This window comes from Malus domestica, chromosome 14 (assembly GCF_042453785.1).
Source record: "Malus domestica chromosome 14, GDT2T_hap1".
Taxonomy (NCBI): domain Eukaryota; kingdom Viridiplantae; phylum Streptophyta; class Magnoliopsida; order Rosales; family Rosaceae; genus Malus; species Malus domestica.
Window position 1 is genome coordinate 20,772,780 of NC_091674.1, and position 14,395 is coordinate 20,787,174.

Below are 14,395 nucleotides of genomic sequence, written 5' to 3' on the forward strand. Positions count from 1 at the left end.
TCTGACTTATCTAGATGGAGGAATCAGAAATTCAAGGGAAGATTGCAGCAAATTGATATGCTTATGGATCAACTCGACAATCTTCAAAAGGATTGAAGCTCGAACTGTGAGGAAATTCAAGAGAAGTCTAGGCTAATTGATGATTTGTGAGCCCAGGAGGAAAGCTTTTGGCAGCAGACGTCTAGAGTTCGTTGGTTAAGGGATGAGGATGCAAATACCAAATTCTTCTATTAATCCACACTGCAAAGACACCGATGAAATAAAATTCTTAAACTAAAGGATGAACAAGGGCAATGGGTGGAGCATCCAAACCCGTTATGTAAGTTGGTGGTTAATCATTTTACTAAGCTTTTTAAGTCCGACGGGCCACAGGAATGGGGATCGCTTCTGGAATGTATTAATCCCAAGGTTCTAAAAAACGCTAGGCGCTAGTCGGGCGGTGGGCTAGCGCCTAGCGCCTAGGCGGCTAAGCGGGATCTAGGCGGGCGCCTAGGCGGCCTAGGCGGATTTAGGTAAATTTCTTATATATTTTATGAATTAATTAAATTTACTATATCAAATGTAAATAATTATTGACTAATATGTTATTTTTTATAAAAGAACATACATAATGAATGTTTTATGTACATATATAATATATTTGTCTAGGAAAAAAAATATTATCTAAATAATTTATATAACATATATATATATATATATATATATATATATATATATATATACACCCCAAACTTTTAAAAATATAAATAGCCCTGGGAGAGGGGCGTAGGGTTTCTAAAAGCACACTCAGAAATAGAGCATATTTTAGTCTTTATTTTAGAATCCTAAGGAGCACCCTACTCGGATGCACGACATGTGTGCAAATCTGGAGATTCTTGCTGTATCGGATACACCAATGCTTAGTCAAAATTTCCTGCTAGGGTTTATGGTGGACATGTGTGTGTGGTCTTTATTATTTTATTAAACCCATTAGCACCTCACCTTTTCACATCACCCGTCCATCACCTTGGGTGGTTTTGATAATTAAAACCATCAACATCCATGGTTTTGATAATTAAAACTACCAACTTTTCCTTGGATTTGAGAATCTGAGATCCCATTCATCGCCATCAAATATTGAAATGTTTCATTGTCCGTCTCTTTCTCCCTCTTCTCACTCTCTATTCCCTCATCTTCACAAAGAGCTGCAAAACAGACCACATATTGAAATGTTTAATTGTCTCTCTCTCAGTCTCTTTTCGCACTCTCTCTTCCCTCATCTTCACAGAGATGAGTTGCAGAAATTCTCCGGTAATCTCTCTCTCTCTTCGTAATCGACGAGCTCCTCGACTCGAAGTCGCAGCCAAGTTATGAAGAATCGAGATGCGAGAGCAGGTGGAGAGTGGAGACTCTAGAAATTGGGAGTGACGATCGACGACGATGAGCCGATGACCCAGAAAACCTCTTGAAGTTGCAGCAGGTGAGTGCATTACAGTTGAGGAAGAAGAGACGAAGAGACTTAGTTTCTGAAATTAGGGTAGCTGCAGGGCACAGGAACTTAAAAAAAAAAAAAAAAAGAAAACCGCCTAGCTCCGCCAGCCGCCTAGCCCGCCTAGGCGCCTCCTAGCCCGCCTAGGCGCCGCTTAGCCACCGCCTAGAGCCCAGCCGTTTTTTCCCACCGTTTTGCACAAAAACGCCTCGGCCACCCTCCGCCCAGCGCCTAGGCGGCCGCCTAGGCCGTTTTTTAGAACACTGATTAATCCACAATCTCTTCAGAGATGAATCTGGTGCTAGTTGAGCCAGCTTCGGATGAAGAGATTAAGGCAGCGGTTATGCAAATGAGGGGGGTTGAAAGCCCTGGGTTCGGATGGTTTTCAAGGAATCTTTTATCAACAGTTTTGGGAGGTTGTTAAGGAAAGTGTTAACAAAATGATCTGGTCGCTTCTACAGGAGCCGCTTAACCCGGGCTCTCTGAATTCCACCCATATCGTGCTTGTCCTTAAGGTACCAAATCCGGAAACGGTCATTCAGTTTAGGCCTCAGTCTCTGTAACTATTCTTACAAAATCCTATCAAAAGTTCTTGCAAATAGGATGAAGGTGATTCTCCCAGATCTGATCTCCCCGACTCAAAATGCTTTTATGGCAGGTCGGCAAATTCAGGACAATATTGGGATTGCCCATGAACTTTTCCACTTCCTGAAAGGTAGAAAAGCTAAAGGTAAGTTCGAGATGGGCATAAAGCTTGATATGGAAAAGGCCTATGATAGGGTGGAGTGGGATTTTCTTGATGCGGTTATGGAAATAATGGGTTTTTGTAGTGATTGGCAGATGATCATAATGGGGTATGTGTCTTCGGTCCAGTGTGATGTTCTTGTAAATGGACAACCTAGCATGAAGTTTAGTCCTTTAAGGGGTCTCAGACAGGGAGACCCCCTCTCACCCTACTTATTTATCTTGGTTGGAGAAGTTCTATCTTGGATGATTCAGGATGCAGTGGATCACAATCTTCTGGAGGGTGTAAGGTTCGGTGGCTTCAAACCGATTATTTCGCATATGTTCTTTGCGGATGATACTCTTCTATTTCTGAGAGAAAATGGGAAGAATTGCCGCAATATTATCCAACTCCTTGAATTGTATTGTGAGGTTTCGGGTCAAAAAGTGAACCCTAATAAGTCGAGTGTTTTCTTTGGCGCAAATGTTCCTGTTGACTGCTCCACTCTTTTGGGCAATATCCTTGGTATGAAAGTGGTTGATAACTCGGGTGCTTATCTAGGTGTCCCGGCTATATAGGGGCGTTACAAAAAAAAGAGGTTTAGCCTATGTAAAGGGGCGCGCGATGGAGAAGCTCCAAGGTTGGAAACATAATTCTTTGTCTCGAGCGGGGAAAGAAGTTCTAATTAAAGATGTGGTCCAAGCCATTCTTGCTTACCCAATGAATATTTTTTAAGTTTCCGGCCATTGTATGTCAAGAACTAGATTCTCTGGTTTCGAATTTTTGGTGGGGGAGCAAGGATGAGGTTCAAAAAACTCATTGGGTTCATAAGTCTATTCTTGGGCTTCCAAAGTCTCGGGGTGGCTTGGGCTTCCGGAATTTTCAAGAATTCAATAAAGCTTTACTAATGAAGCAATGTTGGAGATTAGTGACTGAACCAAATTCTTTATGGGCTCGTGTGATCAAAACTCGCTATTTCCCTCACTGTTCTTTTTGGGAGGCTAGAAAATGAGGTCGAGCTTCGTGGGCATGGGCTAGTCTTCTCTCAGTTAGAGATTTGCTTCATAAGGGTTCCCATTGGCAAATCATGGGAGGGCAGGATGTCAAGGTTTGGAGTGATAGGTGGCTGCCCTCGATTCTTTTAGGACACCTAAAGCTTATGAGACAACAGAGTGTATCGCCAAATCTCAGAGTTTTTTCGCTAATATGCCCGATATCAGGTTGTTGGGATATTGGTTTTTTGCAAGCTTTTCTCTTTGAAGCAGATCAAAGGGATATTGAGGCTACTCCCATTGGTGTTTTAGGTCGTAAGGATAAACTTGTGTGGGCTTCGAACAAGAAGGGTATATCTACTCGGTTAAGTTGGGGTACAATTGGTTACTAAGCAGTGATGTGGATGAGAGAGGGTTTAGCCCTACTTTAATTAATCAACTCCCTCCTATTTTTTGGAAACATTTATGGAAGCTTGGGGTGCATCCTAAGATCTGGCACTTTATTTGGATCTCGGTTCACGGTGGGCTTCCCACCCGTGCTACTCTCTATCGCTGCAAATCTGCCCCTTCCCCTGTGTGTCCTATCTGTTTATGCCAAGATGAATCTCTTGAGCATATCTTACAAAGTGGATGGTGAAGCTATTTCTTCATGGGGTGGGTGGTGCAAGGATGTATTTTCGCCAACGTTTGGATCGGCTTTAAGCAGGAATTGGGTCCAATCTTACATTGTTTTCACTTGTTGGTTCATTTGGAAAGCTCGTTGTGATTTTGTGTTTAATAAGGTTCCATTGAACCTGGTTTTAGTTCTTTTAAAAATTTCAGTTGCCCTTAGTTCTTTTTTGAAGGCTAATTCTGGCATGGAGCCATGTGGAGTGACGAGTTTTGCTTCGGCTCCTTGGGTTGCCTCTTGGTGTGCTCCATCTGATCCTTGTTTTAAGATAAATGTGGATGCTAGCTGGTCGATGGTCACTCAACGATGTTTCGCTGGGGTGGCGGTGCATGCTGTTGAAGGAAGATTTGTAGTAGCTACGCGCTACCCTATTTGTGCTCCCTCTGCCATCGCTGTGGAAGCCCTTGCCTTGTTTCATGGGTGTAGGTTGGGGTTGAAGCTTGGTTTTCAAGAGATCATTTTCGAATCGGACTCGTTAGAAGTTATTTCTTGTCTTTCTAGTTCTGTTGTTGACAACTGGGAGGCTTCCCCTACATTGGAGAGGATCAGACTGTTGGGGAGTTCTTTTCAAAGTTGTCGTTGGTCTTGGGTTCCGAGATCAGCTAATGAAGCAGCGCACGTTTTGGCGTTGCATAATTCGTCAGATATGAGTGATTCTGTTTGGGTTGATCGACCCCATCTTCGTTGGTATTCATCCTAAACAATGACAGCCTCCCTTGTCCACATTAATTCTCGTTTGTTTTTTCGGTGCTGAGGTGACGCTTTCACAAGGTGGAAGTGTCCTATTATTTGTAAGCCCCGCACTGTTGTTTCCTGCTCAGTCTCTGCCTCTGTTGTTAGCCTCTTGTAGGCTCTCATGCTGTTGCTTTATTGATCTTGTCTTGTTTCAATGAAGTGTGTTTCCTTTCAAAAAAAAAAAAAGTTTTAATTGATACCAAATTCTACTAGAACTGGAAATCCCAATTAAGCCAATGTTTCCCGGATGTGTTACTCAAATCAACCAGATATTACTACCGAAGAATGATTGTTTGTCTCGTACATAAACAATTAAGTAAACACCGCCTCAATGTATTAGTCACACTTAATTAATACTAGGCCCTTGTGTAAAATCCAGAAAAGCCCAATCCACATGTAAACGCAGCCCCACATAAAAGCCCAATCAAGCCCAAACAGCTAAAACCCTGAAAATCGCATAAACCCCGATGAAAGTTAACAAAACTCAACCATCCTAGCTCTCTCTCTAGTCTCGATCCATCTCCTCATCTCCTCCGCCATACCGGAAATGGCGACTACCCTACTCCCGGAGACCGCCCAAAAGCTCCTATCCCAAGAAACCCTCCGCTCCGCCGCCAAACAATCCCAGCGCTGCCTCACAACCCCCGTCCGCCTCCGCCGCGCCATAAAAAAATACCTCCGAGGTACAACTGTGCATCTCTATTATCTGTGTAAATTTAGCAAATTTAATTTCTGGGTTTTGGGATTTTAGAGCAGGATGAGCCCCACATGAAGAGGAAGGTCCTGAGGCTATCGGAATCCTTCAGCCAAATCAAGGATGTGAACTCGCAGCTTGTTACGGCGACTTCGCAGCAACTCGTTGAGGACCCTTTGCGGTCTGTGGACCAATCCCAGCGGTGGAAGATCAAGAGCTCATACGGTGACATCGGCCTCAGCTACAGAGACGATGAGACCATTGCTTATGTTGCTTCCAGAATGCCTGCTGTCTTCTCTGCCTGTCACAGAGTGCTCAAGGAGGTATGAATTGGGGAATTTTTTTGTATCTGGGTAGTTTTCTATGGTTTCAAATTATGCGTATTGGTGCTGTATTTGGTTGCTAGCTGAGAAAATGGTGGAAAGGAGAGAAATTTATTTTCAATTTTTGCTAGAAATGAGCTTCTTAGCTTGAACTTGATACGGTATTGTTTATTTTTAGGTTCTTAGCTTGAATTTGATTAGGGTTGTTCTGAAGTTTTGGTTTTTTGTGTAATAATTTGGCGAAATTTCTGTATTTTCTGCTTTACAGGTTCGAAGAAGGCTACCTGAGTTATCTCCAGCTAAAGTATTGGATTTTGGTGCTGGCACGGGTTCAGCTTTCTGGTGAAAAGCTCATTCGGTGTTATCTTTTTGTTGTTAACCATGTGAGACTGTGAATTTGGTTGTAATGTGACTCGAATGCTATAGGGCACTACGAGAAGTCTGGCCGAATTCCTTGGAGAAAGTTAATTTAGTGGAGCCATCCCAATCAATGCAGCGGGCAGGGCAGAAGCTTATCCAAGGTTCTCAACGATTTGAATACTCAAACTGTTCAATCGATATTATTTTGTCAAGATTATTTGTATAATAATTATTTCAAAGATAAATTGTCTACAACAGATAGAACTGCAGTTGTTAAAGAACCAATCTACTAAAACCTGCCGATTGCAATGTTTCATGCATTATCAAAGAGTGCCATAGAGCTCAATGAAAAATCTGACCACTTTATGTCATGGTTATTTCAGGTCAGAAGAACTTGCCACTTATTCATAGTTATGATAGCCTCCAGTCGTTGACTAAAAGTATCAACAAGTCAGAGAGAGAACATGACCTTGTAATTGCTGTAAGTTCTATAAATTTCAAACTTCATGTTTGCCTTGGAATGTTAGATACAAACAATAACTTCTGTTTGTTCTTTTTTGCAACGGAAGTCCTATGTGCTTGGAGAGATACCATCACTCAAGGATCGAATTACTATAGTACGCCAGCTCTGGGATCTTACACGGGATGTCCTGGTATGCTTTCCTTCTACGGACGGATGAGTTTTGTGTTTCACTATGATTTCATGACAAAACAATTTTGTATGATCTTATGCCCTGGTTTATGCCATTAACTAAGAGGCAAGTATTATGTAGTTTATGCTCTTCTGACAATCGATTTCGTAAAGGGGCTAAAGAAAGAATTACTGATAATCGTATCACTATCCCTTTTATAATCATTATCATGGCAGTTTTTAGTTTGGAATTTTCCAATTTTCAGCCTAATATTTTTACCCTTAGATTTTCTTAAAATTTTCCTAGGTTTTGATTGAACCTGGAACACCACAAGGATCTAGTATCATATCTCAGATGCGCTCGCATATATTATGGATGGAAAAAAGGGTAAGTTGTTTTTCTTGTTATTTGTTCTTTGAGATGACTTTTGAGTTAAGATGCTTGTTCAAGTTATGTACTGGCATTGCATCTTTACAATCATTCATAATTGACACACTCATCACTTCTTAGAAATGCCGCAAATCTAAAGATGGAACTGATGAAGCTTCCAAGGACTTGGTGACTCAAAAGAGTGGTGCATTTATAGTTGCGCCGGTGAGTACAAGAGCCCTTTAGCTCATATTTTTCTGTTTCGAAACTAATATGTTGCTTAGCTTCTCTTTTGTTTTCCTAATAGTATGAATTCTCTCATTTTATTTTATAGTTTTCTTGATGTAGTGCTCTCATGATGGACAATGTCCGCTGGAGAAAGCTGGAAAGTATTGTCATTTTGTTCAGCGCTTGGAGAGGACATCTGTTCAGCGTGCATTCAAGGTTCATCCTCAAATCCTTGCACACTTCATTGGATCCAGTTGTCAGTTGGAACCACAACTTTTTCCTTTTTCCTTTCCTGTTACATTATGATTAAAGTACGTGCTTTTTAATTGATATTACGTACCTTGATATTTTTGTAGCGGTCCAAGGGTGGGCAACCATTACGTGGCTTTGAAGATGAGAAATTTAGCTTCGTTGCTTTCAGGCGGGGACAAAGACCACGGTTGGTATTTTTTTGTGTTTTTGTTCAACATTGTGGATTGTGGGAGCTTTAGTATTCTTCTTAGACAATGGAAGCCTAAAAGTCCATTCTCATAAAGCTATTCAGTGGTTTAGTCAATTTTTAATCGGGTTTAATCTGTCATCGTGTGGTTTTGTTTTGGCTAATTGAGTGTCTTTCTTATTAAACACAACTAACTGTCAATGACCTTAATTAAGTGATCACAGTCATAAATATTTTGAATGAAGCCAGTCAATAACTTTCTAAATAAAAGATTTCTTGTCCAAATATGTACTTCCGTCACAGTTCGGTTCTTTTTATTCATAAATATACTCGTGTCGTGAATTCTTCTCTGATGGCTGCACTGGTTAATGTGATTAGGGAACCATGGCCGCTTGATGGTATGAAATTTGAGACTTTAAAGGAGCAACATGCTAAACGCAGTCCAGAAGATCTTGAAATTGACGTTGGTAAGTCTTAAATGACTATCCTTCACTACATACATCTTGAGAGCCCCCCATATAATGAACTTTGTCTTCAATATATTACGTGATGTATTCGATTAATACTAACATTCTGGCCATTTGTTAACTCTTATTTCTTGGGTTCTAAGAATTTGTGTTTGACCTGGACAGATGAGTTAATTAGCTCGCAGCAAGTTGACCTTGTTCCATTTGAAGAATTGAATCCAGTTAACTATGATTCCGATGTTATGGAACCTGATGTAGTGGATGAAAATAACGAAGATGAGGAAGATGAAACAGGTCATGCTAATCTTGGTGGTGGTTGGGGTAGGATTATCTATATGCCTGTACGAAGGGGCAAGCAGGTTACAATGGATGTTTGTCGATCAACCGAACGAGATGGTTCAGAAGGCGAGCTTCAGAGAGTGGTTGTCACAAAGAGTAAGAACCCTACATTACATCTGCAGGCCCGAAAGGCCATATGGGGAGACTTATGGCCCTTTTGAAGATAAATGTCCATAGTCCTTCACGTTGTAACCGCAATGTATACGGAACTATGATGTTATGTTGCATGTTTATTATTTGATTCTATGTACCGTACTTACCATGGGAACAATACATGAGTAGTCTAGGGTTTGTGCGGGTGAGTGTCCGAGGCCATTAGCTTATTGGTTATACTTATGACGTGTTTACTTGGAATGAATTGGAATGGGTATTAGAATTATTCCCGTTCCTAACTCCAAATGTGTTGGTAAATACGAGGATATTGGAATTATTTTAATTTCAAGTTTCCATGTGTTTAGTAACGCATGAAAATAAAGAAAGATGTCATTCTCACATTATACAATCACATGATTAGTTGATTGACTTATTCAATTCGTAACTTAATTCATACCAAGTAAGCTTAGCATCATATCAATTTGGCAAACTATAAACGTAAGTGGCAGACAAATCGTAATTAATTAACTAACCAACCTCCCAATCAGATTTTATTTTTTAATACCATCGGAATAAAATCTAAAGTAGTTCGGAAAGGGATACGAACGGGACCAAAAGAGCACCATTAGCAATAGGTGTAAATGCTTAATTCAATTGATGAACAACAATGTTGATATTGATGGTGCAGTTCACTAGGTCTCTCCGCTGCCTGGAGTACCACCCTTGAATATGTCACGAAAAGAAGCGTATGCAGTTGATCAAGTTGCACGACAACACTATTTTCGATACTTTTCGACCGAGCAACTCTGCTACTGCAATCTTGAGCAACCTCCATGCTATGCGCCATTGAACCCGTCAACGCTTAAATGTTTTGCACTTAAAACACAACTTGTCTGTGTGTTGTATTGCTGGTTTTGTAGCGTCCACTAACCAGTTTATGGGGAGCATGAGCACATTATAAATTCCATTCTTATTCAACTGGTCCAGTATTCAGTTGACGAAAGACTCCCTTGATGTCTGATTGTGCTGCTTCGCGTTCTGGTTTCGGTGTAATGCTTCTTGAGATTAAGGGTCTAAACTGATTTTATCATATCTGTTTAAATTTGACTGAGGTGTCAATAGTTTGTTATAGATGAACGGTTCAGATTAGCTTGTTAATGCTTAGGCTTAGATGTGAGCAAGTGACATTGTCTCATAGGGCATTGTCTTGAATGGCTGAGATGAGCTCATAGGCTCTCTCTTGTAAAAGCCTAACGGCTAATTTTGCATTGTTCTATTGAGAATATACCAACAACAAGAATGCCACTTAGTACTACTGTTTAGTGGTATTCATCTTCACTTGTAAGTGAGAAGTCTTAGGTTCGATTCTCGTCAAATGAGAATTTGAACCACATTATTATGGCTGATCCATTGTGAGGTTAAGCCCACCCCGTCTCCCTTAGTGTAAATAATATCATTTGTTCCCCAAAAAAAAAAAAAAATACCAGCAAGAGCATGACTTGTGCTCTGTGAATTACATGTAATCATTCATATGATTTCATTATGTATGAATTCATGTGAGTTCATCAAATTATGGACTGCAGCTAAACTAAGTGAATGAGCTATACATACAGTTGGACCTGTTAGGGTTTTGTATCCGGATTAAGTAATCCATTTTGGAGGGAAAATGTTAATGTCACATATGAATTAATGTGGCAATTGGCTAAATCGAAAATGCAAGTAACTGTCTCATTGATGGATTGAGGCAGTTACCAAAATGTGAGTGGGATTGGTCTCTCTTCTAGGTACAAATATAGGAGTTCACTTTGTACAAGGGTTGTCCCTTTGAAACCGTGAGAGCTTCCTTGCTGTTCGTACAAGAGAAGAGAAGAGAATCCTTTCTACAAATCAATCATGGCTGCAAGTTCAGGTTAGATTGCATACTTATGGTATTATTAGGGTCCTTATTGATGCTGCATTTATTGCGGCAAATGCTAGGGTTTACACTTGAGTTATTACAATCAAGAATGAAGTTACTTATTGATTGGACACTTTTTACAAAATATTACAGATTCAATTTGATCATCTTCTTGATTTCTTCCAGTACAAATCTCACAAATACGCCTGAGTTTTACAGAATCTAACATTGCTCTCTTTCAAATCAACAAGGAATCAACAAAAGACTCCAAATGATCATGTTCTTGTGCCTTGATAAATTGTTCTTCACAGATATTCAATGGTATTATAGCTGTAACTCTTGCTGCAGCAATTTCAGAATTTTGGCAGGCCAAGTCATAATCTTTAAAACTATCGATCACAAACCGAGTCTTCCCAATCATTTTTGCTAATCTAATCAGACCAGAAAACATGAAGATTAGAAACCTCACAAACGGGGAGTCTTCCCAACCATCTTCTTGTTCTTTGTTTTGATCCCCCTGTCCAGGATGAAATTGTTAGTTGATTAAGGTCTAAACTGTATTTTCCTTACCTTAGCAAGTGTAAATAAATCAGTTTGTGATCAAGGGCTGAGATTAGATAATATTGTGCTAGGCTCAGATGTAAGCATGTGTCAAGATCTCATAGGGTCTTGTAATGAATGGTATGATGAGCTCATAGGCTCACGTAGCTTCTCTCTCCCTAGTGTCATGTAAATGTTGAGGAAAGAATGAATATATGCAGTAGAGCATTTTTGGCTCTCACGGAGATATTTTGAGAACTCTCTCTGCCTCTTCACTTTCTCTCTAAACTTCTTCTTCCTACACATTTCTAAAATACATCACTGCATAACAGGAAAGTCCAACATGGTATCCAGAGCCTAGGTTCGATTTCGGACTGGGCGTTGAATTCTGTGAAATTGTGTGAGAGAATCCAACGTGAAATCTCTCAATTTCATTCCGATTCAAGCTAAATGGCTGGATCTGGAAGCGGTGATTTACGAGCTCCCGTTTTTGATGGAACGGAGTTCGAGTTCTGGAAAGTGAGAATGGTCACCATTTTCAAATCGTATGGGATATGGAAATTGGTTGACAAAGGGATTGCTATTCCAGAATCGAAGAAGAAAGGAGAAAAGAAGAAAACAAAGAAGGAGAAAGATGAGGAAGATTCATCCTCATCGGATGATGATGAAGGAGATGATGACGAGTTGGACGCACACATGGAAGATCAGCTCATGAAAGATGCTAAGGCACTGGGCATTATTCAGAGTGCTGTCTCGAAGGAGATCTTCCCTTGGATTGTGAATCAAGAGACCTCAAAGGGTGCCTGGGATCTACTCCAGGAGGAGTTTCGCGGCGATGAACAGGCAAGATCTGTTAAACTTCAAAGTTTACGTCGTGAATTTGAGTATATGAGAATGAAGGAGAATGAATCTCTATCTGTCTATCTTACTAGACTATTTGAATTAATTAATCAAATGAAATCTTATGGTGAGAACCTCACTCATCAAAGAGAAGTGCAAAAGGTTTTGATTAGTTTGTCCAGTAAATATGATCCAATCTGTGTTGTGATTGAAAGAACTTCTGATTTGAATACTGTGACTGTGCAAGAAGTGGTAGGATCTCTTAAGAGTTATGAGCTTAGATTGAGTAGACATGTTGATGAAATTACAAGCACAGAGCATGCTTTCTCCACTATGGGTCTTGTACCTAAAGCACAGAATAGGCCACTCACACAGGGAAATCACAGTAAGGGAAAGAAGAATTGGAAGTCTATGTCTAGGAAGTGGGAAAACAACACTCGACAGCCTGAAAGACAGGGTGAGATCATTGAGGGTGTTAAACAAAAGTGCAAGATCTGTGATAAGGCTCATCATGGAGAGTGTTGGTTCAAAGGAAAACCTAAGTGTCATAACTGCAACAGATTTGGACATGTAGTGAGAGATTGTCACCAGCCAAAGAAAAATCATACTGCAAATTATTTGAATCATGTTCAAGATAATGCAATGATGTTCTATGCCTGTCATAAGGCCTCTGTGCAAGAAAATAGTGGAGTTTGGTATCTGGACAGTGGTTGCAGTAACCACATGACCAGTACTGAATCATTGATGATCAACATTGACAGAAGTATAAGGTGTAAGGTGAAAATGGGCACAGGGGAATTGGTTGACTCAGTTGGCAAAGGCACACTGATTGTGGAGACCAAAAGAGGCACTCGGTTCATACCAGAAGTAATGATTGTACCTGGTTTGGATGAAAATCTTCTCAGTGTAGGACAAATGGTTGAACATGACTATTGGTTGGTGTTTGGTGATTTCATGGCCTGCATATTTGGAGATCGTGAACTGCAAGATCATATAGTCACTGTGAAAATGAAGGGAAATAGATGCTTTCCACTAATGTTTAATCATGTGGATCATATTGTAGCAAATATTGCTACCACTGAAGGTAACACATGGAAATGGAACAGAAGATTTGGGCACCTAAACTATGACAGCCTGAGAATGCTACAAGAAAAGAGTATGGTGTATGGTCTGCCATATCTAAAGGAGTACAATCAGGTGTGTGAAGGGTGTGCTACTGGAAAGGCTCACAGAGAGGCTTTTAGCAAAGAACAGAAATGGAGAGCAAAGTTGCCTTTAGAACTTGTACACACAGATGTGTGTGGACCCATGAGTGAGACACTTGGAGGTAGCAGGTATTTTCTTACCTTCATAGATGACAAGTCCAGAATGTGTTGGGTCTATTTTCTGAAGTGCAAATCTGAGGTATTCAGAATTTTTAAAATGTTCACGGCCATGACTAAATTACTAACTGGTTACAAACTGAAGAAACTCAGAAGTGACAGAGGAGGAGAGTACACATCTCTAGAATTTGAATTTTTTTGTGAAGATGTTGGTATTGAAAAGCAACTCACTATTGCTTATTCTCCCCAGCAAAATGGTATTGCTGAGAGGAAGAATCGTACCATAGTAGAGATGGCAAGAACCATGCTCTATAAAAAAAAATTACCACTCAAGTTCTGGGGTGAAGCAGTTCACACTGCTATCTACCTGCTTAACAGGTGTCCTACCAAAGCACTAGAGAACAAGACTCCTTTTGAAGAATTCTGTGGTAGAAAACCAGGGGTAAAACACTTGAGAATCTTTGGTTCTGTTTGCTACACTCATGTGCCAACCCAGTTAAGACAGAAACTGGATGAAACTAGACATAAATGTGTATTTGTTGGATATGGGACAAGAGAAAAGGGCTACAGGGTGTATGATTTGAAACACAACAAGATCATTGTCTCAAGGAGTGTTATTTTTTATGAAGATGCTGCTCTTAATTGGGAGAATATGGAAACTGTGCATTTCTCAGTACCTTTCTAAGAAGCTAATAAAGGTATAAGCATAACTGAGATAGAAAATGGTGTGTGTGAAGAAACTAATATTAGTTCCTCTAATTTATCTTGCCCAAATACAAGAAGTGAGTATGTTTCCAGTGTACACAATGATGCTCCTAACACTGTGAATATGGAGAGTGAAATTCCACTCACAGAAACTTATGACAACACACCAAAAAAGTGGAGAGATCTGAATGAAGTGTTTGCTCAGTGTAGACTCAGTGTCATTGAACCTGAGAACTACATTGAAGCTTCTCAAGATGAAGCTTGGAAGAAAGCAATGGATGAGGAGATTACTATGATTGAGAAGAATGACACTTGGAGATTGGTTGATAGGCCAAGTGACAAACCAATTGTTGGGGTAAAATGGATCTTCAAAACCAAATTGAATTTGGATGGCACTGTACAAAAACACAAGGCAAGATTAGTTGCCAAAGGGTACACTCAAAAGCCCGGAATTGATTTTAATGAGACGTTTGCACCTGTGGCTAGATTGGACACTATAAGAACACTTATTGCTTTGGCAGCACAGAAAGGGTGGAAACTGTACCAGTTAGATGTAAA

The 14,395-nt window shown here is 40.2% G+C and overlaps 1 protein-coding gene across 2 annotated transcripts; it reads left to right on the plus strand.

Annotated features, from left to right (window-relative positions):
* Positions 1-5,054: 5,054 nt before the first annotated feature.
* Positions 5,055-8,966, plus strand: LOC103452582 (uncharacterized). 2 transcript variants are annotated; one of them, XM_008392089.4, is made up of 12 exons: positions 5,055-5,272; positions 5,341-5,606; positions 5,875-5,948; positions 6,033-6,127; positions 6,350-6,447; positions 6,536-6,619; positions 6,905-6,985; positions 7,109-7,192; positions 7,316-7,411; positions 7,552-7,634; positions 8,013-8,101; positions 8,267-8,966. In XM_008392089.4, the coding sequence occupies exons 1-12, from the start codon at positions 5,137-5,139 to the stop codon at positions 8,599-8,601; spliced, it is 1,521 nt and encodes a 506-aa protein (XP_008390311.1). In that variant the 5' UTR covers positions 5,055-5,136; the 3' UTR covers positions 8,602-8,966. The 2 variants fall into 2 exon arrangements, with proteins under 2 accessions (XP_008390311.1, XP_017192142.1); XM_017336653.3 differs by having other exon boundaries at positions 5,076-5,272; positions 5,346-5,606.
* Positions 8,967-14,395: the final 5,429 nt, after the last annotated feature.